General features: G+C 53.7%; 2 protein-coding genes across 2 annotated transcripts; both read left to right on the plus strand.

Annotated features, from left to right (window-relative positions):
* The first annotated feature begins 1,060 nt into the window (after positions 1-1,060).
* Positions 1,061-19,145, plus strand: LOC120497637 (complement receptor type 1-like). The gene is made up of 19 exons (XM_039699382.1): positions 1,061-1,225; positions 2,049-2,194; positions 3,320-3,511; positions 4,465-4,564; positions 5,084-5,169; positions 5,595-5,807; positions 6,478-6,660; positions 7,228-7,416; positions 7,795-7,992; positions 8,632-8,814; positions 9,243-9,431; positions 10,487-10,666; positions 10,783-10,952; positions 11,367-11,517; positions 14,428-14,601; positions 16,432-16,611; positions 17,857-18,039; positions 18,496-18,684; positions 19,033-19,145. The coding sequence occupies exons 2-19, from the start codon at positions 2,107-2,109 to the stop codon at positions 19,143-19,145; spliced, it is 2,961 nt and encodes a 986-aa protein (XP_039555316.1). The 5' UTR covers positions 1,061-1,225; positions 2,049-2,106.
* A 195-nt stretch (positions 19,146-19,340) lies between these two features.
* On the plus strand, positions 19,341-25,208 carry OLFML3 (olfactomedin like 3). The gene is made up of 3 exons (XM_039699410.1): positions 19,341-19,511; positions 23,509-23,794; positions 24,211-25,208. The coding sequence occupies exons 1-3, from the start codon at positions 19,404-19,406 to the stop codon at positions 24,996-24,998; spliced, it is 1,182 nt and encodes a 393-aa protein (XP_039555344.1). The 5' UTR covers positions 19,341-19,403; the 3' UTR covers positions 24,999-25,208.
* Positions 25,209-27,907: the final 2,699 nt, after the last annotated feature.

The raw sequence follows: 27,907 nt of genomic DNA on the forward strand, positions 1-27,907 counted from the left end.
CTTTTCCATTGTTTGCTCTAACTCTGCACTGTGTGCTGGTTTTCTGAGGAGCTCAGGGAGTCTCTGGGATGAGTTTGGAGGAAGAGGGGCTGCAGGGGTGGGCAGGTGTCCTCTGGTTTGGGAATCTGAGTTGGAAATGGGGGCTCTTAAGCCCTACTGCTGTTCCCCTTCTCTCCTCAGTTTTAAGGCTGTTTTTCCTGCAGATCAGCATCTCGGGGTTTCCGTGGAACTGAGCTTTAAGGTCCTTTCCAAGCAAATTCTGGAATTCTGTGTGTGTTCAGCTCCGAGCGATGCTCCCGGGCCCTCCTGAGCTCCAGCTGGAGCTGCTCCCGTGGGCTTGGGTGGGGCTGGCTGGAAAAACCCTTTTGGCATGCTGGCCATGGCTTCCTGAGGCCACGGGATGAACTCAGGGTGGCCTTGCCCTGGGGCGAGGCAGCTCCTCTGAGTTGTATTTGCAGGGTCCCCAAATGCAAGAGGAAGGAATGATGAATCTGACTCCGTGTTCTCAGAAGGCTCATTTATTATTTTATGATCTATATTATAGTACAGAATACTAAACTAAACAATACAGAAAGGATACAGACAGAAGGCTAAAAGATAATAATGAAAACTCGTGACTCTCTCCAGAGTCTGACACACAGCCTGGCCCCAACTGGCCAAGGAGTCAAAACAATTCACATGAAACCAATGAAACAATCATTGAACATTGTTGGATAAACAATCTCCAAACACATTCCAAAGCAGCAAAACACAGGAGAAGCAAATGAATTAATATTATTTTCCTTTTTCTCTGGGGTTTCTCAGCTTCCCAGGAGAAGAATTCTGGGCAAAGGGATTTTTCCAGAAAATATGACTGCCACACCTGAGGACACCCCTCAGTGTGCCTGAGGTCCCAGTGGAGCAGCTCAGCAAGGATTATTTCAAAAACTTTGCACCTCCACGCATAAAAACCAAACAATTTCAACATCTGCTTGGGTTGCATTCAGTTTTGTAGTATTTTGCTCTGGGGGTGGAATAAACTCCTTGCTCAGTTAATGATTTATGGGTCAACGGGTCAGCTCTGGTTTCTGCAGAATTGAAGTTTCTCTCTGTGGGGCCAGATCTGGGCATGTGGGCTCTATAAAACTCCTGCTTTGCCTGGGGGGCTGGAGGAGAGCAGTCCCTGCTCCACCCTGCGAGTGCTGAACACGCCGGGGCTCTCCATCTCCTGCCTCCACAGCTCCAGGTAAGACAAATCCCAGCCTGGCAGCTCCAAGGGCTGCTCCTGGCAGCTGGGCTGGAGCTCCTGTGCAGCTCCAGCAGGAGCCCGGGCCAGGAAATTCAACCAGATTAAAGCAGGAGGAGGGAGAAGGGCTGAAGAAAGGCAGAGGAGTGAAGCAGGCATGGGAGGTGTTTGGTCCAGGGCAGGGAGCACCCAGGTCAGGAAATTCAACCAGATTAAAGCAGGAGGAGGGAGAAGGGCTGAAGAAAGGCAGAGGAGTGAAGCAGGCATGGGAGGTGTTGGGTTCAGGGCAGGGAGCAGTGAGTGGAACCCTCATTCTCAGGAGGGAAGGAGGCACTGGGAGATTCTGGAGCTTTGGGAGGGCTCAGGCTCATGAATGACCCTGGATAACGCAGAGAGGGCTCTTCCAGCTCCCTAAGGGTGCCAAGGTGAGTGCAAATTGCACTTAAATTCCATTTTGTAAAGCAGTTTGGTTTGATTGACCTGTGAGCCTTACAGCTTGAAATATTCCCTTTACTCAGGGAATTTTTGCACAGACTGATGGAACTTTTTGCTTGGATACTTCTCTCTCTCCCTGAGGGTGATTCATTGTTAGGGAACTCTTCTGGTGACCCCAGCAGGATTTCTCCTGACTAGGAATTTCATTCCAAGAGATTTATTACTGCAAATAAAGTGTTTCACTCCTAAGTTTCCAGAAAAGAAATTCAGCTCTTGCTCCTTCTGCTCCTCTCCTGTGACTGCAGGAACTGCTCAGGGGTGCAGAAATCAGACCTGTGCATAGAGCTGAGGATAAATACCCCCAAATACCCTTCTGCTGTCTTCACAGATTCTGGCCCAGGAAGGGAACGTGGTGACATCTGTGGGACCTCCAGGCAGGAATAAACATGTCAGCTTTGGAGCTGGGGAGGCAGAGGAGCTGTGCAGCTGTCCTTGGGTCACTCCTCACTGCTGCTCTCATTGTCACTGTCCACAGTAAGTGACCCCCTGGAGGAAAACCTTCTCTGGGTTTTACCAGGCTTGGATCCTTCTGTTTTCCTCATTGCCTGTGCATTTCAAGGGCTCTGTAAATCTTTGTGATCAGATCTTCCTTTGCCTTTTTTTCCCCCCCCTTTCCGTGGGAAGCAGGTACAAAACTGTTTTAGCTGGAAAAGTGCAATAATTTATACTAAGTGGGGAGAAGAAATGCTTCATCTGGACTTTGTGTCCAGCCTTTGAATCTGTGAGGAGCAGGACTGGAGGGGCAGATCCCTGCCAGCCACAGGCTGCACTTCTCTTTGCTTTGAGGAGTCTTTGGGGCACTGGGGGTCCTCCCCTGGAGCTCTGGGGTGAATCAGGCCTGAACCCCCCCTGGCTTTGCTGGCAGCATGTTTCTGATGGGGGTCAAAACCCATATTTTTATAATAAAGTTACTTTGACATTACACATACAAATCCATTTTCATATCTGTGCCAAGCCAATATTACAGTATCTTAACTTCTTCTTTACTAAATTTAACGTCTTCATTCTGTTCTTTTACATGCTTACATTTTGTTCTTTCTCTCACTCAAGAGAAGATTAAAGTGCTGAAAAAATTAACATCACACTTAGAGTCCACTTAACTCATTAATAACTTGTAACAAAAAACGGTAGTTGTGTTAAGATTAGCTTTATAGTTAGTCTTTGGTTTTTTTATACAAATTGCAAGAGTTTCTAGTCTCAGTAATGCTGAGGAAAAAAGATTTAATGATGAGATCTTCACAGCCACAACTAGTTTTGTTCTAACTAAAACTCAATAGCCTCCCCTTTCTTACTTAACAGCTATTAAAACCCAACCCAACTAAAACTGATTTTTAAAAAGCCAACAAGTAACTTCAAAAAAGAAAAAGAGCCCAGGCCACAACAAGACTACTTAGCCTAACCTAGTGTCACGAGGATTTTCATAAAATATGTCACGGTGGCATTTTTTTTTTTCTCTCTACCATGTGCGCTTCACCAAAGCATGTCTAATTTTTCAGTAGTTCAGGAAACTGTCAGTGGCACAAAGAACTTTCCATCACTGCCCTGAATGCCTGCCCTTCCCAGGCAGAGCAGGGTGTGACAGGGGCTCTGTGTCCCCAGGTCGCTGCGCCGCCCCGCCGCGCTCGCCCTCGGCAGAGCCCAAGAGGAAGCTGGATGGCATCGAGTCCTTCCCCTATGGCTACAGGATGGAGTTTGTCTGCAGGCCAGGCTATACCAGAAATGCTCGCGTTTTAAACTTCCTCGTCTGCGGGGTGAACGGGGTGTGGCGTGGATCGAGTGAAATCTGCATACGTGAGTGTGTCTGGGGGTCCCTGCCCGTGGGCGTGGTGGTTTCGGGGTCCCCGGATGGAGGAGGAGGGAAGAATCTGACTCCATGTTCTCAGAAGGCTGATTTATTATTTTATGATATTATGTGATATTAAAGAATGCTATAGTAGAACTACACTAAAAGAATACTAAAGAATAGAGAAAGGATACAGACAGAAGTCCACGAAGAATGATAATGAAAACCCGTGACTCTCCCGTCAGAGTCCTGACACAGCTGGCTGTAATTGGCCAATAGGCAACAACAATTCACACGCAACCAATGAAACAAGCACCTGTTGGTAAACAATGTCCAAACCACATTCCAAAGCAGCAAAACACAGGAGAAGCAAATCAGATCATTATTGTTTTCATTTTTCTCTGAGGCTTCTCAGCTTCCCAGGAGAAGAATCCTGGGCAAAGAGGTTTTCCAGAAAATATGATAGTGACACTTGGGTTGGTACAAGATCACCTCTAGGGTCCTTCCCAACCCCAACCATTCTGTTATTCTGTCCCTTTTGGTTTTGATTGCTGATGCAGCCAGCTCCTGCTGTTGAGCAGAACCCAAAGTGAGCCCTGGGGATGGTGGCAATGAGTGCCCTGAAGGGAAGCACCAGCTCTGTTCCTCTGGGTGCTGGCAGGAGCTGAAATCACCTCTGGTGCTGGCTGTGCTTCCCTGCTGACTCAGAGGATGTCCTTCTGCTCAGGCATTTTGAGCCCCTGTGTCTAGGAAAGCATTGGAGCTGCCCCAGGTCACTGCAGACCCCGGGGCAGCAGCTCACGAGGCAGGTCCGGCCAGCACCATCAACCACAGAATAACCTCGGGCTGGAGGGGACATCTGGAGGTCTCTGCTCCATCCCCTGGCTCAGAACTGGGCGGCTCTTTGGCTCTCCTGCCAAGAAGCTGAGCTGGGAGCTGACTGGAGCCCTGTTGTCCCCAGCCAAGGCGTGCAGCAACCCCGGGGAGCCGGCCAATGGCAGACTGGTCCTGCCTGGAGCGTTCACTTTTGGTTCCAAAGTGAACTTCACCTGCAACACTGGGTAAGCCAGGAGCACCTGGGCCACAGGGCTTCTTCCTCTCCAGACAGTTTTCCAAAGTTTTTTCCCCCCTTTGCTGTAAGGGCTTCCCCCATGTAGGTAATTGCAGACCCTGACTGAAATACCTTTTAAGCTTTCCTTTGGGAGCTTCAGGACTGACTGTGAGTGTCTTAATCTCCTGCTTTGAGGCAGTTTTGCCCAAACTCAGGTTCAGCCTCCTGGCTCTTTTCAAACCATTCCCAATGTTTCAGTGTCCTTTTGAAGGAAAGATATGACTACTGAGCTCAGAGCTGTAAGTAGTTGATGAAGTTTATTCATTTCCTTAGAAACGTGTCATTTTTTAAATTTAAAAAAAAAATGTTTTTGTCAAAAGCCAGTGTGTCCTTGAGAAAGTGACACTTTCTGACCAATTTCTGGTCTGCTGGAATTCTGACAAAGTAGCCCAAACCTTGCTGGTGGTGACATGGATAACACATCAGGACTGAGTCTGTGGAGTAATTCCCTCTCCTCTGTCTCACACAGGTACAGACTGATTGGACACTCTGAGATTGAATGTGTGCTCAGAAATGAAGTTCTTACATGGAACAGAGATATTCCCACCTGTCAGGGTAAGCAGAGTTCCTCAATTATCTATTCTGTAATTATCTGGGATGTGGCTGGGGCTGGATAAAGAGGCTGTTGTGTTGCTGTGCTGAAGATTTGACATCTCAGTGGCATCTGCAGTTTGGCATCTGCTCAGGATTTTGGCATGGTGGAGCCTAGAACAACATTTTTAATCTGTTTTTCCCTTCCTGCAGAAATGTTCATTCACTCTCTGGGAGTGAAGCAACTGCATTTGAGCTTGGGATATCCCAAACCCTCTCAGTGCAAGCCAGAGCTCGGGGCTGGTGCAGCTCCTCAAGATCTGCCTTTGATTCCTGACCCTTCTGCTACCTCCTGTTTCCACCTTTTCCTGGCCAGATCTTTGGTTTAAAATTAATTAATTTTTTTCTCTTCTTCTCATTCCCATGATGATCTTCCCCTCCTTCCACAGTGATTCCCTGTGCACCCCCTCCAGAAATAGCGAATGGGCAGCACAGCGGGATGAACAAGGAACATTTTGAGTATGGGGACTCTGTCACCTACCAGTGCCACAGCACCAGGAAGGGACAGAAATCTTTCTCCCTGGTGGGAGAGGCCTCAATTTTCTGCACCAGCAGGGACAACCTGAACGGTGTGTGGAGCAGCCCAGCTCCAGAATGCAAAGGTGAGCTGCTCCCACACCCCAGCACCAGCCCCTGCACTGCTGCCTGCTCCTGCTCTGCTGTTTCCTGCCTTGGAACCTCCTCTCCTCTTCATCCTGCTGGAGTGGAATCACCTCTTGCAGAGGGGACACTCTGAGTGTGACAGGAATTGGGGTCTCCCCTCAAGGTCACCGTGTCAGCAGGGAGGTGGGAGTGGGATTTACTGTGCTCACAGGGCAGGGGATCCCTCTCCCTGCTGTGAAGCAGAACAGCTGCAAAGAATTCCCAAACCTGCTCCCCTGGGCTCTCTTCATGCTTTACCTTAAAAAACCCCTGCTGTAACATGGGGCAAGATGTACAAAAGCACCACGTCACCCTGCTGCTGTCCTGGCCCTTTTCAGCCCTTCTGAAAAAGGTGATGGGGGCTTTTTCAAAACCCTCATATCCCATATATCTGTCTCGGCTTGGAAAGCCAGGTGTGTGCTAAGGAAGACAGGAGCCTCCCTTGAAATGGGAAATGTAAACCCCCTCCCTCCAAAAAACGAAAAACTAACTGACAGAAGATAACTGCCCCACCTCTAACAGATGGCAAATAGAATACATCCTGCCTTGCAATCTTGGACAATATCATAACCCTCATACCTCCTAGCTGGAGCCTAACTGCTGCTTCCCTGTGTGCTTCCCCCGGCACAGTGGTGACCTGCGAGCAGCCAACAGTGGAGAATGGGAAGCTGCTGAGCAGGTACCAGGCTGATTACAGCTTTGGGGACACGGTGGTGTTCGACTGCAACCTCCGCTACAGCCTCAGCGGCAGCCCAGCCTCCACCTGCAGGGACAGCGGCCTCTGGGAGCCCCCCCTGCCCCTCTGCCAGCGCAGTGAGTGTCAGGACAGCACCCCTGGGACCCCCCATGCTCAGGGAGTAGCGGCTTGATTGGAAATGACAGATTGTTATAAGAGTGAAAACCGCCGTGCGGTACAAAATTGCAGTCCTGGGATGGTTTGTGTTGGGAGAGACCTAAAGCCCAGCCCACCCACCTCCCGCCATGGGCAGGGACACCTCTCACTAGCCCACGTTGCTCCATGCCCTGTCCAACCTCTCCTTGGACATTTCCAGGGTTGGGGCAGCCACAGCTGCTCGGGGCATCACCCTCAAAGGGAAGAATTTCTTCCCAATTTCTGATCTAAACCCAACCTCCTTCATCTTAAAGCCCTTCCCCCTTGTCCTGTCATCCCGTGCCCTCGTGAAAAGTCTCTCTCCAGGGGAAAAAAAAAATCTGTATATCTTAATTTATCTCCTTTGCATTCCCTCTTTCCCCTTCTTGAACCTGGATGATTCAATGCATCTCAGAATGAGCAATGTGAGCCCGTGGTTTTCACACAAATTCCCTCCATGCCAGGCCCTGTGATGCAGCACTGTCCCTAAACTGCTGTCTCACCCCCAGGCAGCTGTGACGACCCCCCAGATGTGAGGAATGCCATGAAAACCAGGCTGGCTGGCAATCTGTTCCCTGTGGGCACCGTGGTCACCTACGAGTGCCAGGAGGGCCACCAGTTCAGAGCAGGGAAAACCGCCTGGAACATCAGCTGCCTGCAGGACTTTGTGTGGAGCGAAGCCCCAGCTCCGTGTGAAAGTGAGTGCCTGGGGCTTACTTTGTGACTGCCAAAATGTGTGAAGGAGCCGCACGTAGTGTGGGGACAGCCTGGGGGACAGGGGGATGCTCCAGGGCCCTGCTTGGTCTTTGCTGACCCTGGAATTCCTTTGATTTATTCCCCAGCTGCAGAGTTGGCTTTGCTTTATTTGCCAGCTCCTTGAACCTCTGGAAAACATCCACTATGGTCTTGAGGGTGCACCACCAACATTCCACCCGCAGAAAAACCCAGGAACGCTTTTGGAGCAGATTTAATGCCATTATGTGTCTATCCACCCATCCTTGTCTTCACAACAACTTTCCTGTCACCCACTTGGCTTTGCTGTGGTTTCACCCTTGCTGATGTTTGGTATTTCCCAGGAATTCCTTGCCCAGATCCACACATCCTAAATGGCAGGCCCTTGCACCCGTGGGAAGTGAAAGAGGTTTATGAGAGCGGGGACACGCTGGAGGTGACGTGCAGTGAAGGATTTGCTTTCAAAGGCCGTGGCAGCAACGTCATCCTCCACTGTGGCAGCGATGGTGGATGGCATCCAGCAGTGCCAGAGTGCATTCCAGGTGGGACAGAGTGGAGGGGTGAGCATGACAGAAGCCATGGGGAATTTTCCCCCACTCCAGGTGGCCCCAGGTCTACTTCTCCTGGGTTAATGTGGAATGTACAGGCAGCAAAAGGTCCAGAGGGACCCCGTGGAAAAAGGGCAGGGTTTTGGCAGGGCTGAGCTGGTGTCTGGGGGGTGCGAGGGTGGTGTGTTGGAAACTTCTAGAGGCTTGGGAGGTTCCTGAGGAACCTGGGGAGACATTTACCCAGCTGGAAGGGGATGTGGTTTTTGTGTTTGGGGCTGCTTTGCTGACATGAGGCTGGGGAGCAAAGGATGTTCCCACGGCATTTCCCCTGTCAGGAGAAAATGAGTAAATAACTGACACTGCTCATCTCCTACCACAGCAATATCCCCAAAAACTCGGGAAAACCTTGGCAGGAGGGGAAAACCTGCTCCACCTCCCAGGGCAGGCAGCATTAGAGCGTGGAGAATTCCCTGTACTGACCCTTCAGGGTTACAGAGGCAGCCTGAGACCTGCACCTGGGGGATGGTCACTTTCTGCCACGGTTCAGATTTGTTGGTAGCTGTTCTCCATAGAAAGCATGACTGGAGTTCTTTTTGGAATCACACAACATCCTTTCTTTCCCATTATTTCTAGAACAACGTTGCCCAAAGCCAGACATCCCTCATGGAAAGGAGGTTTATAAAAGCAGCAGTGACTACACGGTGGGGGCCCAGGTGAGGCTGGCCTGTGAGGAGGGCTTTGCCCTCAGGGGCTCCGAGACCATCACCTGTGGGGCTGATCTGAGCTGGGAGCCCGAGGTGCCCTTCTGTGACAAAGGTACGTGTGACACACGGGGGACAAGAGATCTCCTGCCACCAGTGGGTGAGCTGCCTGCAGCACCTGCTCCTGGGGACACAGCCTCAGCCAGGTGTCCCCTCCCAGAGCTGGAATTAGAATCACTAAGCTTGGAAAATACCTCCAGCATCATCAGGTGCAGGCTTTGAGTGAATCCCACCAGTGCCACATCCACGTGTCTCTTGAACACTTCAGGAGTGGGAGGGCCACCACTGGAAATATTCTGGTATTTCTGGGGCCCTGAGCTGCTGTAAGAGGCCAGAATCCAGGCAGCAGCTCCTTGTGAATTTGCCTCACACCAGCCATGAAATGAACTTTGTGCTGATTTCACAGAAACGCTGCTGGCTCTCACCTGAAGGTGCTAACTGCACTGCACGTGTCTTTCTTTCTCAATTCCCTTTTTTCCACAGTCTGTGGGGCCCCCCCACAAATCTCCTTTGGGCAGCACTCTGGCAGAGATGGCAAGGACTTCTACTATGGCACCAATGTGACCTACAGCTGTGCAGAGGGGCTGTCCCTGGTGGGGGACAAGGCCCTCTACTGCACCTCGGAGGATGGGGAGAGCCTGAGCTGGAGCGGGCCTGCCCCGCAGTGCAAGGGTGAGTGCTTTGGGGTCACCATGGCCTCAGGGCATGGCCTCAGCCCCTGGGGCACTGCCAGCACTCAGGACAACGGGGTTCAAGCCAGCAGGGCTGCCTGCACATGCTGCTTCCTCCACAGGAAGGGGGATTATGGCTGTGCTGGGAACCCCCGGTGAGGGGGAGGGACGATGATGAGGAGGACTCCATCTTATCAAAAGGCTAATTAATTACTTCATTATATTATTTCTATACATCTAAAACTGAAGCTGCCAAGCACTCAGCCCTGCACACGACTGCTCACACTGCACAGAATCTCGTGGCTGTCACCCAACAGTCCCCACACACACACTCTTGGCCCTGCTAGGCCAAGGAAACAGAACACCATGACTTTGGGTAACCAATCTCCATATTGCATTCTACTTTTGCACAAACGCAGGCACAGCAAATGATAAGAATTTTGTTTTCTTATGGTTGAACCAACAGGGGCTCCTGGGACGAGGGAAGAAACGAGAATCTTGACTCCACGTTTCAGAAGGCTGATTTATTATATTATGATATATATTATACTAAAATTATATATTAAAAACTATACTAAAAAATAGAAAAGAATCTATCAGAAGGCTAGAAAGAACAGGAGAGGAATGGATAACAAAAGTTTGTGACTCTCAGAGTCTGAGCCAGCTGCATCCTTGATTGGTTATTAAGTAGAAACCACCAACATGCACCAATCACAGATGCACCTGTTGCATTCCACAGCAGCAGAGATTTAATTGTTTACATTTCTTTCCTGAGGCTTCTCCGCTAGAATAAGAGAAAAATGCTAGCAAAGAATTTTTCATAAAATATCATAACTACATTTTCTTTCTCTGATGTTCAGAGAATGTGAAATCTGGAAATATTCTTGGGAAGAATTGGGCCTTGCTTTTCTCTGTGTGGGGCTATAGGGGATGATCCCTCTGGAAGTGGCAGACCCTGGTTCTCCTCATCGGGGGCCATCAGGGGGTCGGGAGGATCAGCCCTGCCCGGGCTCTGCTGTCCCCAGCCCCCAGAGCCAGCTCTGCTCTGTCCCGCAGTGGTTCGGTGCCCCAAGCCCGTGGTGGAGAGGGGCAGGATGACCCCACAGACGTTCACCTTTCCCTACGGGCTGCTGCTGCACTTCTCCTGTGAGCAAGGCTTCGGGCTGCGTGGTGCTGCCCAGAGCCAGTGCCAGGCTGATGGCACCTGGCACCCGCCCCTGCCCACCTGCCAGCCAGGTGAGTGCCAGCCCTGCCCTGCACAGCCCTGCCCTGCTCTGCTGGGTCACAGCAGGGTGTTTTCTCCTCCATGTCCTCCCATTATTGGGGTTTTTTTGTGTGTGTTTCCCCCTCAGTTCGGTGCCCCAGCCTCCCGAGGCGGGAGGACGTGATTGTTCAGTTCAACAAGCTGTGGTATGAGGTGAATGAAACTGTGCCCTTCTACTGCAAACATGGTGGGCACGCAGGGGCACCTTCCAGAACCACCTGCTCAGCTGATGGCACCTGGACACCACCACCCACATGTGTAAGTACCACCAGCTGCCCCGTTTTTCCTGTTTCTTGCCCTGTTTTTCCTGTTTCATGCCCTGTTTTTCCTGTTTCTTGCCCCGTTTTTCCTGTTTCTTGCCCTGTTTTTCCTGTTTCTTGCCCCACTTTTCCTGTTTCTTGCCCCATTTTTCCTGTTCATGCCCCATTTTTCCTGTTTCTTGCCCTGTTTTTCCTGTTTCATGCCCCATTTTTCCTGTTTCATGCCACATTTTTCCTGTTTCATGCCCCATTTTTCCTGTTTCTTGCTCCGTTTTTCCTGTTTCTTGTCCCACTTTTCCTGTTTTTTGCCCCATTTGTAGCCTGGAATAGCTTTGGTCCAGCTTCACAAAGATGGTTGCTTTGTCACCCCGCACTTGAGTCTCACTCTGCCTTTGTTTTGGTTCTTTTTAAGAGGAAAAATGAGGTGTGTGAGAGGGTTCTTCGAAACAAAGCAGCTTTCCAGTGTGGAATTCCTCTGTCGGACCTGAAAACCCAGCTGGAAATCCAGAAGCTCCTCCTGGAGATCCAGAAACTTGAAAAGGAGCTAAAAATCACCACCTACAGCTGACTGGTGGCACTGGGATTGTAAGAACCATCCTCTGAGTGTTGGATCATGATGCTGACTGAGGATTTTTATCACTTTGTAATTTGTGCTAATGCTGAAGTAGCCAGGACAAAATTTAACAATTGGCCATGGGTTTGGTCACATGAGGACTCAAAGACTTGTGAGTCAGTTTTTAGAGCTCACCAGGTTCAGTTTGTAGATCACTTTACCTCTCAAAGCTTCACATTCAGATCTGTTTGCTACACTGGCAGTGCACAGATAGGAAGGAACTGAGTGGGAAGTGAATTTTGGTGGTAGAAGCAGCCATGAAGGTGGTGAGAGCCACTCACTGCAGCTGCTGCACCTCTCCAGTCCATCCCAGTGCTGCCCAGTTCAGGCTGCACTCACTAATGGGAACAACCCCTTCACTGCCTAATTACTTTCCTCATCACCAAGAAAACTTCAAAGCCTCTGTCCTAGCAAAGCAAAAATGCCAGGTATTCCTCCCAAGCAGGATGGAAGTGCCACATCTCTGTGTGTGCCCCAAGGACAAACAACAGTGTACAGGAAGAAATGAATGGTTTTGAATTTTTTTCCCTTCACTATCCAATGAAGGGGAAGCACTGTGCGGGCCACGTGTCTTGTGATGGGACCAGAGATTAAAATAAACCTGAAATTGTAAAGGCAGCTCTGTCTGGGTTTTAATAATCTGTAGTAAAGGGAAGTATTTCTGTAATAGGTATGCAGTGCAGATAATATATAAAGTGTATATAACAAATAGGTTTATTTACAGTGTATGTAAATCAACAGCTCAGTGAGGTGCTGTTCCATGAGTGCAGGGGTTTGGGGGCTGTTTCCACAGCAGCTCTGGCTGCAAACCTGCTTCAGACACGAGGCCAGGCTGCTGCAGAGCAGTTTGAGCTGAAAACCACCTTCACCCCCTCTGTGCCCAGAGCACATCCCCTGCATGCACACCCGGGCTGGGGGTGGTGTCAGCGGCGTGTCCCTGTCCCCAACTTCCCACTGCTGCTTCCCCTTCCCTGGCAGGCTCTCGGGGGTGAGGATCTCTCCTTCCCAGGGCAGCTCTGACCCCACGCCATGCCCGGGCTCCTGGGGCCAGGGCAGCTCCTGGCAGTGCTGCTTCTGGGGCTGCAGCCCACGGGGACTCAGGGTGAGTGTCCTCCCCTCCCTCCTTGGCTTCTGGGGCTCTGCTTTCCTTCCACGGGGGCTTTGGGAAGAGCTGATAGAGCCTTCAGTGCCTGAAGGGGCTCCAGGAAGCTGCAGAGGGGCTTTGCACCCAGGGATGGCCTGGCAGGGAAAGGGGGATGGGTTTAGGGTGAATTAGGGCAGGGTTAGGGTGGGTATTAGGAAGGAATTGTTCCCTGGGAGGGTGGGCAGGCCCTGGCTTGGGGTGCCCAGAGCAGCTGTGGCTGCCCCTGGATCCCTGGCAGTGCCCAAGGCCAGGCTGGACAGGGTTTGGGGCAACCTGGGACAGTGGGAGGTGTCCCTGCCCAGGATGGGGTTTAATGTCCTTCCATTCCAACTTTAATGTCCCCTCCATAATGTCCCTTCCCTGATTCTCTGACTGATTCTGTGATGCCTCAGCCCTGGGGCAGCTGGGGCACGGCCAGGCATCCCCCAGTCTGACCTCAGAACTGGAGAAGTGCAAATCTGCTGAGTGCTGAATGTCTCTGGGAAGGGGAATAAGCAGCAGTTTCTGTCTGGAAGTTGGGGGGTCAGTTAAACCCAAACCTTTCCAGAAACTTGTCCAGGGTGCAGAGCCCTGCACCAGCGCTGCCTGTGCACACTGCTTTTATTCTTAATATTTATTGCTTTTACTTCCTGATGCTTCTCAGCCCATTGACCAAAGCCAAACATTGCTAATGAGGAGCCAATAATTAACATGGAGGAGACACAAACAAGATATTTCCCAAGATATTTTCCATGGGGATGGCACCAAAGGCAGCATGGGTGGCACTGCCCTGGTACAGTGCAGGTGTGGGATGCTGCAGCACCTGGATGTGGACCAGGATGTTCTGACATGCTTTTAACTCTGTCTTGGTGACCTGCCAGGCATGAGGAAACCCCAGTTAGAGCTGCTGGAGTTTTGGTTTCTCTGTTATTTGTGATAAGCCCCCAAATATTTCTCATGGGAAACATGGAAAGAGGAGTTTTTTGTGGGGACACCAGTGATGTGCAGGTGTGACAGAGGCCATGCAGTGGTTGCAAAGCCTCTTTTTTTTTTTATTTTTTTTTTTTTTTTTTTTTTTTGGGCAGGCTGCTGCAGATGGAGTCCCCCACCTGAGCTGAGTCACTAGTGCCTTGGCTGAGCAAGGGTCCAAGGGAAGGGCAGGGAAGGTTGTGATTGTGTGAAAAAGGAAACCCCACAGGTTTGGGGTCCCACTGAAGGCTGCTCCGGTGTTTATCAACCCCAAACCCCTGCCTCAGTCACTGCAGTCACTACACAGCTTTGTCTCTATGGACATTGACAGCCTGGTCAGAGAGAGAAAGCCAGATCAACTTCCCCAGGAATTGTTCTGGGGAGTTTTGAGAAGGCTGAAAGAACTAAAACAATCTTGCAGCTGGGGTTTGAGCAGTTATTTTCTCATAATGTGTTTACCAAAGGGTGTTTCCTTAATTAGCCAGTGGTGATGGGGTGTTGATTAAATGACCAGCCAGGTCCATCTGTGTCAGAGCAGTGTATAAAAGGAATGGGTTTCTAACAAAAGGAATGGGTTTCTAACAAAAAGGAATGGGTTTCTTGTTATTACCCTGCTGAAGAGAGTCAGAGTTTGTGTCACCTTCTCTTCTGTTCCTGACTCAGCAGTGCCACGTCTCCTCTCCCCACAGACAGAGCTGCTGTGACACTTGCTCACCACGGTGACATTTCAAGAACACCCCTAAAACCCCCTTTTTTTGTGCTCCACAGAGGCTCAGTGTCCCATCCCTTCCATCGCACACGGGCAGCTGATCTCTGCGGAGAACTTCACCCACGGCAGCACGGCCACGCTGCAGTGCGACCCCGGCTTCGTGGGCACTGCCACCACGGCACGCTGCACGCCCAGCGGCAGGTGGTACCCACGGGTGCCCTCCTGCCTCCCAGGTGAGCCCAGGTCCCCTGCTGGCCCCTCCACCTGCAGCCACTGCTCCCGTTCCCCCAGCAGCACCTGGAGGGGTGATTTGAGGAAGCAAATGAATTCCACCACTTTTGGGAAAGTTGTAAAGCCAGTACGTTTATTACAGTGCTGGACACATGTGGGGATCTCTCGGGTTCCCTGTGTCCAAGATGACCTGAGAGTCCCTTTTTCCCAGCCCCATGGTCAAAGAAAGAGTCGGGATTCTTCAGCTCTGCTTCACAAGGTTGTTTATTGTCCATTATCTAAAATACTTTTCTCAGACCTGCAGAGGTCAAGGGCACACTGGGCTGGTGTCTACATTTTATACTATGAACTACGTGTGCTTTATTTATCATTATTTCCCAATACCTATCACCTATGTCAGACTGTCTACTTCTCTTCTAAACCAATCCAAATGTGCCACCATGACCAAGAAGATGGAGGTTAGGAAGAAGCAGGAAGAAGAATAGGACAACACCCAGATCCCTCCATCTTGCCTCCTAGACCCCTATAGTAAAATCCCCAAAACTCCATTTTTCCCCTGGTGATTAATTCATTATTACTCTACTTAAACTTCTGTGACTTGTGATTCTTCATACAAGGTTGGCCATTTGCTCCATGGGTTAAGATGGAAATCCCAAGTGTCTCTGGCTTCCTGCCAGGACCCCCCTGCCAGGGGCACCCAGAGGGGTGTCCTGGGCTCCGACAGGGATTGTTCTCTTTAAAATGACACACGTGCCTCTGGGAACTCCAGATCCTTTCTTATCTCCCTCTCTAATACATGTACATGCAATTTCACAACAGGTTCATACATATTTATTTTACTGATTTCACATTATATTTGCTGCTAATTTTTTTTCATCAGAAAGAACTTCTAGGTCATCCTGCCTTGCCTCCTGCAGCAGCATTTCCATCTATTTCAGAGTTTAAGGGGCCCTCCCTCATCTCTGTCTTTGGCTGAAGCAGTTTCTCTGAGCAAAGGCTTTTTGCAAGAACAGACAGATTAAACAGCTGTGTTTGCAAGCTACAGACTTAATTCAAAGATGTGCATTTCACCTAAATCAAAATAGATTTCTACTCTGGAAAATTTTCACTCTGTCTCAGGGGGGTTGGAGGGTGGGCATCACCAGGAGTGCTGCTGGCTGGTGGGATCCAAGCTGCACCAAGGAAAATATGGGTTGGATGTTAGGAAAAAGTTTTTACAGAAAGGAGAAGTTGTTACAGAAGTTTTTTTACAGATAAAGTTCTGGAATGGCTGCCCGGGGAGGTGGTGCAGTCACCATCCCTGGTGTGTTTAACAAACCCTGGGTGTGGCACTGGGTGCCAGGGTTCAGTTGAGGTGTTGGGGCTGGGCTGGATTCAATGATCTTGAAGGTCTCTCCCAACCTGGTTATTCTGTGAATTCCCTCTGGGATCACCCTGGGGAGCGTGGCAGGGCTGTCCCTTCCTGCAGGGGACACCACGAGGTACCAAAGTGCACAAGAAGGAAGATTCTCACTCAGTTCACATTCTCTGGTGAATTTTCCCCACTCTTTTTCCCTTTCTCTTCACCCCACAGTCCAGCTCAGGGGTGCTGCGTCCCTCACTTATTTTTGGAGTTTTCCAGCAAGGAAAAGCTCCCAATGCTGAGGGTCTGTGTTGTCCCTTGCTCTGACCCCAGGGCAGTGCTGGGGCTCTCTGCTGTCCCTGCTCTGTGTCCCCTGCTGTCCCCAGGGCAGTGCTGAGGCTCTGTGCTGACCCCAGGGCAGTGCTGAGGCTCTGTGTCCCCTGCTGACCCCAGGGCAGTGCTGAGGCTCTGTGTCCCCTGCTGTCCCCAGGGCAGTGTCGCCACCCTCCCGCTGTGGAGTTCGCCGATTTCCAGCCCCGGCGGGAGTTCCCGGTCGGGGCCACGCTGTCCTACTCCTGCCGAGCCGGCTTCTCCGCGATCCCCGGAGTGTCCCCAAGCATCACTTGTCTCCAGAACTTCACGTGGTCCGCGGCGCCCAGGCTGTGCCGCAGTGAGTACATCACAGAGTGACACCGCTGTCACACCCCGTGTGACACATAAACCTTGAGGAATTTAGGAGTTTTAGAGGAGCTAAGATTTTAGTTACAGATAAGCTTTATTGGAGTTAATTAAAATAAATAGGCAGGCCTTGATGAAGTTAAGAGTTAGTAGTTAACTAATTAATAATTGATTGCTTGTTAACACAATGGTTAGCTGGGTTTATGATGAAAGATATAGAAACTGATAAACAGCTTTAGGAAAATAAGACAATTGTGGGCCTCCTCTGTTCTGAAACCAATCGAAGACAGGGAATGGGAGTTCTACCAAGGGTCCATTTGTCATATTTGCATTGAAAAGGTAGAAAGGTCAAAACGAGGAAGACTTCATTTACTTCCTCATTTTGGGACCCCTCCCCATGAAAGGGACCACTGACCCCTTTCAAGGAACAAACTACGCATTCTTAGTAGCTTTTGAAATAATTAGCCTACGAAGTAGGGAACGGGATGTACCAAAATGATGAATATGTATTTGTGTTTTGGGTATTCAATGGTTGTATGGATGACAGGACTCTGTAATCACCTGTAAATCACGGTGTGTATTTGGGAGCTATCCCACACGCTGCCCTGCCTCACAATAACCACACACTTTCTAACTTTAAACTGTTAGAGTCTTTGTCGGTCACAGTTGGATATCGGTAGATATCAATATCCATATTTTTTTAATAAATATGTGCCGGGCCAGCCAGGCTTTCTGCGGCACCTCCGGCTCTGCCTGGCAGTAATTTCGCTGCTCGAAAGGTGGCGTGCCTGGATAGGAAAAGCTGCAGCTCCCCCTGCTTATTTAGAGGCTCCACAAGGATTCAGGGATGCAGCCAGTGCCGAGCCATCCCTGTTTTTTTAATAAATATGTGCCGGGCCAGCCAGGGTTTCTGCGGCACCTTCGGCTCTGCCTAGCAGTAATTTCGCTGCTCGAAAGGTGGCGTGCCTGGATAGGAAAAGCTGCAGCTCCCCCTGCTTATTTAGAGGCTCCACAAGGATTCAGGGATGCAGCCAGTGCCGAGCCATCCCCCAGCGCGATGTTTGCCTGGTGGCAGGGCTCTCACATCCTTCTGCCCTCCAAGAGAAGCGCTTCTTTCCCTGGAATGGCCATCCCTGAGCCTGCCAGCTCTGCCCAGAGGTGTCTGGCAGCTCGGGAAAGCCTGGCTGCTGGCAGTGCCTCTGTGCAAAGCTCTGCTCTCTGCCGTGCTGTCCCCCAGAGGTGCAGTGTCCCAGCCCGGCCATCCCCCACGGGACACAGAGCAGCCCCAGCAGGGCCGAGTACACCTTTGGCGAGCAGGTGGAGTTCCAGTGTGACCACGGCTTCATGCTGCGGGGCAGCGACAGGGCGCAGTGCTCCTCCGACGGGATGTGGAGACCCCCCGTGCCCCACTGTGACAGGGGTGAGTGGCGACAGCGGCAGCAGGGCCGGGAATTCCGTCCGCGGGGAGGGACAGCAGGGACAGAACCGTGTGAGGTGTGAGGAGAAGGTGCCCCAGCCACAGCAGCGAAGGGCTTTGGCATTTCCATCTTCCGCCAAAAGTGGTGAAATGTGTTGGTTAATGGGACTTGCATTTCTGAAAGGATTCTTCAAGGGGTTTATGATGCTCAGCATTCCCCTGACCTTGCTTAGGAGCAGGATGGAAAAGAGGGAGAATAAAGAAGGGGCTGAAGGGGAGAGGACAGATGCTGCAGTGCTGGGGCTGGCTGAGGGTGGGATCCTCAGCCGGGTCACACTGGGAGCACAGGCACAGCTACCCTCGGCATGAACACAGAAAACCTGCCTCTCCTGTTACCTCCCTGTGTTCTGCCTCCCCCATGGAATGAGGAAAACCTGACTTTTCCCTTTCCTCTCACAGTCTGTGGTCCCCCTCCCACCATCAGCAACGGGCAGCACTCTGGCATGGGCTTCAGGAAGTTCACCTACGGCTCTGAAGTGAAGTACAGCTGTGCAGAGGGGCTGTCCCTCATCGGGGACAAGTCCCTCTACTGCACCTCCGAGGATGGGCAGAACCTGACCTGGAGCGGGCCTGCCCCGCAGTGCAGGGGTGAGTGCTTTGGGGTCACCCTGGCATCAGGGCATGGCATCAGGCTGAGCCAGCCCTGGGGGCAGTGCCAGCACTGCCTCTGGAAGTGGCAGACCCTGGTTCTCCTCCGGGCCGTGAATACCCTGCTTTATATCCGAAACACGACCCCGGGGCAGCATCCCTGTCCCTTCTGCTGGCTGGCACTGTCCCTGTCCCCAGGGACAAACCCACTGCTCTGGCACTGTCCCTGTCCCAGGGGACAAACCCTCTGGGCTGGCACTGTCCCTGCCCAGGGGACAAACCCGCTCTGCCAGCACTGTCCCTGTCCCAGGGGACAAACTCTCTGCCCTGGCACCCTCCTGTCCCCAGGGACATCCCTGTCCCCAGACCTGGACGTGGCCGAGGCTCAGGTTGGCTTTGGTCACCCCTGCGGACAAGGAGCCAGGGCTGTCCCCTCGCTGTCCCCAAAGTACGGCTCATGAGGGCCTGTCCTCTCGCTCGGGGCTCCTGCGGCTCTCCCCGCACCCCAAACTCCTGTCCCCAGCCCGTCCCCAGCCTCCTGCCCCATCCCCGCGGCTCGGGGGCAGCGCGCCGGGCGGGGCACGAAGGGGTTAAAGCGCCCGGGGCTGGTCTGCGGGGAAGGAGCAGCCTCCCCTCCCTGTGCACATCTGGATGCAATAAGGGCTGGGGAGGCCGGAGCATTCCTGAGCACTGAGCTAGAGGCTGCTCCGCTGCCGGCCATGGGGCCCTGGCGCTGCCTGCTGCTGCTGCCGCTGCTCGCCCCGGCCCTGCGCGCCCAGCAGCAGCAGTTCATGGAGTACGTGGAGCGCCGCATCACCCTCCTGGAGGTACGGCCCCGAGCGGGGCCCCGCAGCCGCCCCGCAGCCCGAATCGCCCCGTCCCAGGGCGGCCGACCCTGCCCTTCTCCGTGGGGCCGGCGGGGCTGGGAGCGGGGCGGGTGAGGAGGAGCTGGGCTGGGTGAGGAGGTGCAGGGTGTGGGGAGCTCTGGCAGCCCCTGCCGGGGTCCTGCACAGCCCAGCTGTGGATAACGGGGAGCAAGATGGGTGTGGGAGCACTGGGGACAGGCGGATCAGGGGAGCAGGGTCTGGGAGAGCCATGGGGACATCACGGGAACGGGAACATCAGAACCATGGGGACATCACGGGAACAGGAACATCATGGGAAAGCAGGGGCATTGTGGGTGTGGGAGAGCCATGGGGACATCACAGGAATGGGGACATCACGGGAATGGGAACATCACGGGTCTGGGAACATCAGAACCATGGGGACATCACGGGAATGGGAATGTCACAGGAGAAGGAGCATGGCAAGTCTGAGAACTATGGGGATATCACAGGAATGGGAACATCAGAACCATGGGGACATCACAGGAATGGGAACTTCACGGGTCTGGGAACATCATGGAAAAGCAGTGGCATTGTGGGTGTGGGAGAGCCATGAGGAAATCACAGGAATGGGAACATCACAGGAGAAGGGGCATGGCAGGTCTGAGAACCATGGGGAGATCACTGGAATGGGAACATCATGGGAAAGCAGGGGCGTTGTGGGGCTGAGAACCATGGGGAGATCACTGGAATGGGAACATCATGGGAAAGCAGGGGCGTTGTGGGGCTGAGAACCATGGGGAGATCACTGGAATGGGAACATCATGGGAAAGCAGGGGCGTTGTGGGGCTGAGAACCATGGGGAGATCACTGGAATGGGAACATCATGGGAAAGCAGGGGCGTTGTGGGGCTGAGAACCATGGGGAGATCACTGGAATGGGAACATCATGGGAAAGCAGGGGCGTTGTGGGGCTGAGAACCATGGGGAGATCACTGGAATGGGAACATCATGGGAAAGCAGGGGCGTTGTGGGGCTGAGAACCATGGGGAGATCACTGGAATGGGAACATCATGGGAAAGCAGGGGCGTTGTGGGGCTGAGAACCATGGGGAGATCACTGGAATGGGAACATCATGGGAAAGCAGGGGCGTTGTGGGGCTGAGAACCATGGGGAGATCACTGGAATGGGAACATCATGGGAAAGCAGGGGCGTTGTGGGGCTGAGAACCATGGGGAGATCACTGGAATGGGAACATCATGGGAAAGCAGGGGCGTTGTGGGGCTGAGAACCATGGGGAGATCACTGGAATGGGAACATCATGGGAAAGCAGGGGCGTTGTGGGGCTGAGAACCATGGGGAGATCACTGGAATGGGAACATCATGGGAAAGCAGGGGCGTTGTGGGGCTGAGAACCATGGGGAGATCACTGGAATGGGAACATCATGGGAAAGCAGGGGCGTTGTGGGGCTGAGAACCATGGGGAGATCACTGGAATGGGAACATCATGGGAAAGCAGGGGCGTTGTGGGGCTGAGAACCATGGGGAGATCACTGGAATGGGAACATCATGGGAAAGCAGGGGCGTTGTGGGGCTGAGAACCATGGGGAGATCACTGGAATGGGAACATCATGGGAAAGCAGGGGCGTTGTGGGGCTGAGAACCATGGGGAGATCACTGGAATGGGAACATCATGGGAAAGCAGGGGCGTTGTGGGGCTGAGAACCATGGGGAGATCACTGGAATGGGAACATCATGGGAAAGCAGGGGCGTTGTGGGGCTGAGAACCATGGGGAGATCACTGGAATGGGAACATCATGGGAAAGCAGGGGCGTTGTGGGGCTGAGAACCATGGGGAGATCACTGGAATGGGAACATCATGGGAAAGCAGGGGCGTTGTGGGGCTGAGAACCATGGGGAGATCACTGGAATGGGAACATCATGGGAAAGCAGGGGCGTTGTGGGGCTGAGAACCATGGGGAGATCACTGGAATGGGAACATCATGGGAAAGCAGGGGCGTTGTGGGGCTGAGAACCATGGGGAGATCACTGGAATGGGAACATCATGGGAAAGCAGGGGCGTTGTGGGGCTGAGAACCATGGGGAGATCACTGGAATGGGAACATCATGGGAAAGCAGGGGCGTTGTGGGGCTGAGAACCATGGGGAGATCACTGGAATGGGAACATCATGGGAAAGCAGGGGCGTTGTGGGGCTGAGAACCATGGGGAGATCACTGGAATGGGAACATCATGGGAAAGCAGGGGCGTTGTGGGGCTGAGAACCATGGGGAGATCACTGGAATGGGAACATCATGGGAAAGCAGGGGCGTTGTGGGGCTGAGAACCATGGGGAGATCACTGGAATGGGAACATCATGGGAAAGCAGGGGCGTTGTGGGGCTGAGAACCATGGGGAGATCACTGGAATGGGAACATCATGGGAAAGCAGGGGCGTTGTGGGGCTGAGAACCATGGGGAGATCACTGGAATGGGAACATCATGGGAAAGCAGGGGCGTTGTGGGGCTGAGAACCATGGGGAGATCACTGGAATGGGAACATCATGGGAAAGCAGGGGCGTTGTGGGGCTGAGAACCATGGGGAGATCACTGGAATGGGAACATCATGGGAAAGCAGGGGCGTTGTGGGGCTGAGAACCATGGGGAGATCACTGGAATGGGAACATCATGGGAAAGCAGGGGCGTTGTGGGTCTGGGAGAGCCATGGGGCCATCACAGGAACCGGAACATCAGAACCATGGGGACATCACGGGACCGGGAACATGGGAAAGCAGGGGCGTTGTGGGTCTGGGAGAGCCATGGGGACATCACAGGAACAGGAACATCAGAACCATGGGGACATCACAGGAATGGGAACTTCACGGGTCTGGGAACATCATGGAAAAGCAGGGGCATTGTGGGTGTGGGAGAGCCATGGGGACATCACAGGAATGGGGACATCACGGGAATGGGAACATCACGGGTCTGGGAACATCAGAACCATGGGGACATCACGGGAATGGGAATGTCACAGGAGAAGGAGCATGGCAAGTCTGAGAACTATGGGGACAGCACAGGAACGGGAACATCAGAACCGTGGGGACATCACAGGAATGGGAACATGGGAAAGCAGGGGCCTTGTGGGTCTGGGAGAGTCATGGGGACATCATGGGAATGGGAACATCAGAACCATGGGGACATCACAGGAATGGGAACATCATGGGAAAGCAGGGGCATTGTGGGTCTGAGAACCATGGGGACATCACAGGAACGGGAACATCACGGGCCTGGGAACATCATGGGAAAGCAGGGACATTGCAGGTTTGGGAGCTTCACAGGGTCATCACAACAAGGAATGCATCAAGGATCTGGGAGCATCATGGGAGACTGGGGTGCTGTTGTGGGTCTGAGAACCATGGGACATCACAGGAATGGGAACATCAGAACCACAGGGAGATCACAGGAGTGGGAACATCACAGAAGAAGTGACAGTGCAGGTCTGAGAACCACGGGGACATTGCAGGAATGGGAATATCAGAACCATGGGGACATCACAGGAACGGGAACATCACGGGCCTGGGAACATCATGGGAAAGCTGGGGCATTGCAGGACTAGAGCTTCACAGGGTCATCACAACAAGGAATGCATCAAGGATCTGGGAGCATCATGGGAGACTGGGGTGCTCTGTGAGTTCAGGACCATCATGGGGGCATCTTGGGGTTGTCACAGGAGAGCAGGGCCTTGTGGGTCTGGGGGCAGCACAGGAGTGGGGGTATTGTGGGTCTGGGAGCATTGCAGGAATGGGCATCACGGGTCTGGGAACGTTGCAGAAGCAGCACAGGAGCATTGTGTGGTTGGGAGCACCACAGGAGCAGGAGCAGGGTGGGATGGGACCCAGAGCCATGAGCCCCGTGTGGCTCCGGGGGCTCCCCCAGCCCGGGCAGGCTGGCACAGCTGCCACTGGTGAGGTTTGGAGATCTCAATGTCCCCTTGGCCACCCCAGGAGAGGATCTCACAGTGGCACGACCAGAGCAGCCGCTACTCCACAGAGCTGCGGGACTTCAAGAACCAGGTGCTGGGGATGCTGGAGGCGGCCGAGAAGGAGCGGGAGGCGATGAGGGCGGAGGCCGAGAGCGCGGCCGTGCGCGTGGACCGCCTGGAGCGGGAGGTGGACTACCTGGAGACACAGAACCCCGCCCCGCCCTGCGTGGAGGTGGACGAGACGCTGATGGACAAGCAGGTGGCCACAGCCAAGCAGAGGAAGAATGAGAAGTACACCAAGCTCACAGGTGAGGGGCTGCCGTGGCTCTCCGGGGGGATGGTCCTGTCTGAGGGTCACCCTGACCCTTCCCAGCCTACCCCAGTCCAGCTGTCCCTCAGCCACGGGCTGGGGCATTGTGTCTCAGATGTCTCTGGCACAAGCTCCTGCATCCTCCTCGGCCTGGGGGCTGCATCCAAGCCCCAGGCTGGAGCCCTGTGTGTCCCCAAAGCCTGTGGGGCAGGGCTGGGGTGAGGGTGGCTCCTCTGCCCGTGGCATGGGTGCACTAGGGGACTTCTCAATGCCACCAAGGATGCACTTAAACCCCTTCAGTGAATTTCCAAGGCAGTTGCCTGAGGGTCTGGGTGGGACAGGGTGAGAACCCAGCACGGGGCAGCAGCAGTCCCTGGCTGTTCCCAGGCTCTCACAGCCGCCCCTCTCTCACAGACTGCAGTGACACCATCGCCAGTGTCAGGGCCATGAAGATCCTGAAGCGTTTCGGCAGCTCCTCGGGGCTCTGGACCAAGGACGCCGCGGGGAGCTCGGAGAAGATCTACGTGTTCGACGGCACTGCCAACGACACGGTTTACGTCTTCCCCCGCATGCGGGAGTTCACCCTCTTCTCTGCCACCCGCAAGGCCGCCCGCATCAAGCTGCCCTACCCCTGGGTGGGCACCGGGCACCTCGTCTACGACGGCCACCTCTACTACATCCGCCAGCAGGGCCTGTCCTTCCAGGTGATCAAGTTCAACCTGGCCAACAAGACGGTGGTGGACAGCTCGGTGTTCCCGGCCGAGGAGCAGATCCCCGTCTTCGGCCTCTCCCCCTCCACCTACATCGAGGTGTCGGCGGACGAGGAGGGGCTCTGGGCCATCTACGCCACCAAGGAGGACGAGAAGAACATGTGCCTGGCCAAGCTGGACCCCGCCTCGCTGGACATCGAGCAGATGTGGGACACGCCGTGCCCGCGGGAGAACGCCGAGGGCGCCTTCGTGGTGTGCGGGGCGCTGCACGTGGTGTACAACACGCGCCTGCCCAGCCGCGCCCGCGTGCAGTGCGTCTTCGACGTCAGCGGCACGCTGGCCCCCGAGGACGCCTCCCTGGTCTACTTCCCCAAGCGCTACGGCTCCCACGCCAGCCTCAAGTACAGCCCCCGCGAGAGGCAGATCTACGCCTGGGATGACGGCTACCAGATCATTTACCGCATGGAGATGAAGAAGAAGGTGGAGGTCTGAGGGGTGCTGCCAGCCCGGCCCGGCCCGGCCCACGGGACGGCGTCTCTGCCCCTTCTCCCATCACTGTGAAATGAGGAAATGCTGGATCCCCACCCCAGCCACCCGCCGGCACTGGGTGTCCCCGCCTGGGAGCAGCCAGCAGAGTCCTGGACTAATTTAATGAGGTTTTCTTTTCTGATATAATGAATAAATACTACGCAGCGAAGTGCAGCCGCCTGCCTGGGGGAGCGTGGGGTGCTGGGCAGGGCTGTCAGAGCCCCGAGCTCCACCTTGCCCCTGAGACAGCCCAAAAAACACTTCCCAAGGGTGGGGTGTCCTTGCAGGGCTCAGAGCAGCGAGCACAGACAGACCTTGGGTGGGTGCCTGGGCAGGGGTTTGTGCTGGGGGCTTTGGGTTTTGGAAGGGCTTAGGGCAGAGATGGAACACGAGGCTTTGAGCAGGCTGCTGGTCAGGGCCAGCTCGTTTTACATGTACAAAACTGTGAGCAAACAGCAAAATCCTTTAATCTGGGAGGACAACAGGAGATTTCCCTCCCCTGCCGGGGCGGTGCTCCAGCCAGCAGGCCCCAGATGTTGCTGATTTACTGAGTTTGTTTCTAACAAAGCACAGGCCCCTTCCCCCTGCAGCCACAGAATCTCCACTTTATGTAAGGCCCCGGGTTGCCCCATCCCCTTCCCTCTTCCCCTGGCACTGAGTTCCTGCACAGAGCAGCCCCAGAGGGGATGGGGCAGGACAGGGCAGGTGCCGGGAGCCCCTCAGGGGCTGGGGACAGCCCCAGTTGTCCCCACACCGTGTCCTTCCTGCCCCCGTGCTCTCCCTTACCCCACACCCCTGCAGGGCGCAGGATTTGCCCCGTTTCTGTCCCTAAAAACCCAGGACTGCCGTGATTTGTTCCCATCACAACATCCTGGGAGCACAGAGGATGGATTAGGAGGTGTTTTGGTGCCATGAGCGTCCCTTTTTCCCCAGTTCTGGGGACAAGAAGTGAAGCCATTGGCCAGGCTAGCCGGGTCAGGGTTGCATCCTGCTGGTGCCAGTGCCAAGCTGCCTTTTGAACACCCCAGGGAGGTGCCAGCCCTGTGGGGAGCACCATTGCCAAGCACCTGAGTGGGACCACCTGCTCTCCCAGGCTGTGGAGTGGCCATGCCACCCCCCTGCCACCCTAAATCCCATCCAGCTGTGCCCAGCTCAAGCCAAACTGTTCTGCAACATGGAGGGCACTTGATATTTGCCTCAAGTTCTTTGGTATTAAAATCAAATTTGTTGCATAAGAAAAATCTTCAAATACACACTTTGAATGACTGTAATTGGCTGGTGCTGAAAGTTCAACACACAGTGCAAGTCAAGCAGAGAAATTATCCAAGTGTGAAGGACTCTGTGAACTGTCAAGTTAATTTATGGCCCTTTTCAAGATCAATAAGAGCAGTAACAGAAATATAATTTTCAGAAATCTCACAGTAGTAAATAATTACACCGATGATTTCTCCAGCTTGAATTAAAATTGATGGGGCAGTAATGATTGTGCACCAGAAACATCTCATAGCCTGGAACATGTCTTGCACTTCCCTGTGACACCTGGAGCCTTCTCTGCTCTGGGTGAGCACCCCCAGCTCTCCCAGCCTGGCTCCAGAGGGGCTCCAGCCCTGGAGCAGCTCCGTGGCTCCTCTGGAATCTCTGCAGCTCCTCCCTGTGCTGAGCACATGGGCAGAGGTGCCACTCACTGAGCCAGGTCAGCCAGAGCCCCACGAGCTCCTGTGGGATTTGTTTGGAACAAACTCTTTGGGAATGAGGAGGAAAAGGAACAAAATAGCTGCAGCACCCTATGGGCTCAGAGCACAGCACTTATCTCACACTCCACATCTTCAAAGTACTTCAGGAAACATCAACTAATTAATCCTTGGAATAACTCCCGTCAAGCAGAGCAGCCTGATCTCCATCTGCTGGCAAACAAGAGACAAGCCCCACGTGTTAGATCAGCAGGGGTGGCTCAGCTCTGGGCTGGAAGCACATGGTGACACCGGTGGGGACCAGGGCCCTCCAAGCTCTGGGTGCTCCCAGATCCTGGAATCAGGAATGTCCTGAGCTGGAGGGAACCCACAAGGATCCAAATACACCCCCAGATCCCACCCTGGGCATCCCTGGAGCACTGTCCAAACTCTCCTGGAGCTCTGGCAGCCTCAGGGTTGTGCCCATTCCCTGGGGAGCCTGGGCAGTGCCCAGCGCCCTCTGGGGCAAGAACCTTTCCCAAAATCCAACCTGACCCTCCCTGACACAGCTCCAGCCCTTCCCTGGGTCCTGTCCCTGCTCACAGAGGGCAGAGATTGTCCCCAGGCTGCCACCAGGATGGGGTCACCCTCTCATCCCACCAGAGCTGAGTCCCTGCCATCCCCCAGTGCCATGGAAGAGTGTGGGGACCTCAGAGAGACCTGTGTGGGTGATTCTGCTGGGGTGGGAGAGAGGAGCAGCAGGGCTGCAGGTTCCTGCTGGCCATGGGATGGACACCCCCAGCCCCACGGGCTCTGCAGGTGCCAGAACTCCTCATCTCCTGCTGGGGCCATCAATTCCTGCTTTTACTTGTTTAAGTAAAAACAGTTTCATTATTTATTGGCCCCGTTTGGAGAAAGCAGAGGTCATGCCACAGCTGGGGGAGTTGCTGTCAGAGCCCTTGGTGCCCTCAGGGGTGTGGATTGTCCCCACCAGCCACCCTGGCACTGCTCAAACCCAGGCCCTGCCATGTTTTTAAGTAAAAACACCTCCAGCCCTGCCATGGGACCCAGGGACCACGGTGGGATGCAGGGACCCCAGAAGGATGCAGGGGCTTCCAGCAGGTTCCAGGGATCCCAGTGGGATATAGGGACCCCAGAAGGATGCAGGGACCTCCAGCAGGTTCCAGGACCCCAGAAGGGTAC

This window comes from Passer montanus, unplaced genomic scaffold (assembly GCF_014805655.1).
Source record: "Passer montanus isolate IOZ18808 unplaced genomic scaffold, ASM1480565v1 scaffold132, whole genome shotgun sequence".
In the NCBI taxonomy this organism is placed as follows: domain Eukaryota; kingdom Metazoa; phylum Chordata; class Aves; order Passeriformes; family Passeridae; genus Passer; species Passer montanus.

What these genes read in the sequence shown, in the direction of transcription:
- LOC120497637 (XM_039699382.1), top strand. Translation starts at nt 2,107, where the DNA reads ATGTCAGCTTTGGAGCTGGGGAGGCAGAGGAGCTGTGCAGCTGTCCTT. An exon ending in AGCCCCAGCTCCGTGTGAAA is followed by an intron (nt 7,417 to 7,794) that starts GTGAGTGCCTGG and finishes GGTATTTCCCAG; the next exon opens with GAATTCCTTGCCCAGATCCA. An exon ending in CGTGCCCCACTGTGACAGGG is followed by an intron (nt 18,040 to 18,495) that starts GTGAGTGGCGAC and finishes TTCCTCTCACAG; the next exon opens with TCTGTGGTCCCCCTCCCACC.
- OLFML3 (XM_039699410.1), top strand. Translation starts at nt 19,404, where the DNA reads ATGGGGCCCTGGCGCTGCCTGCTGCTGCTGCCGCTGCTCGCCCCGGCC. An exon ending in GCCGCATCACCCTCCTGGAG is followed by an intron (nt 19,512 to 23,508) that starts GTACGGCCCCGA and finishes TGGCCACCCCAG; the next exon opens with GAGAGGATCTCACAGTGGCA. An exon ending in GAAGTACACCAAGCTCACAG is followed by an intron (nt 23,795 to 24,210) that starts GTGAGGGGCTGC and finishes CCTCTCTCACAG; the next exon opens with ACTGCAGTGACACCATCGCC.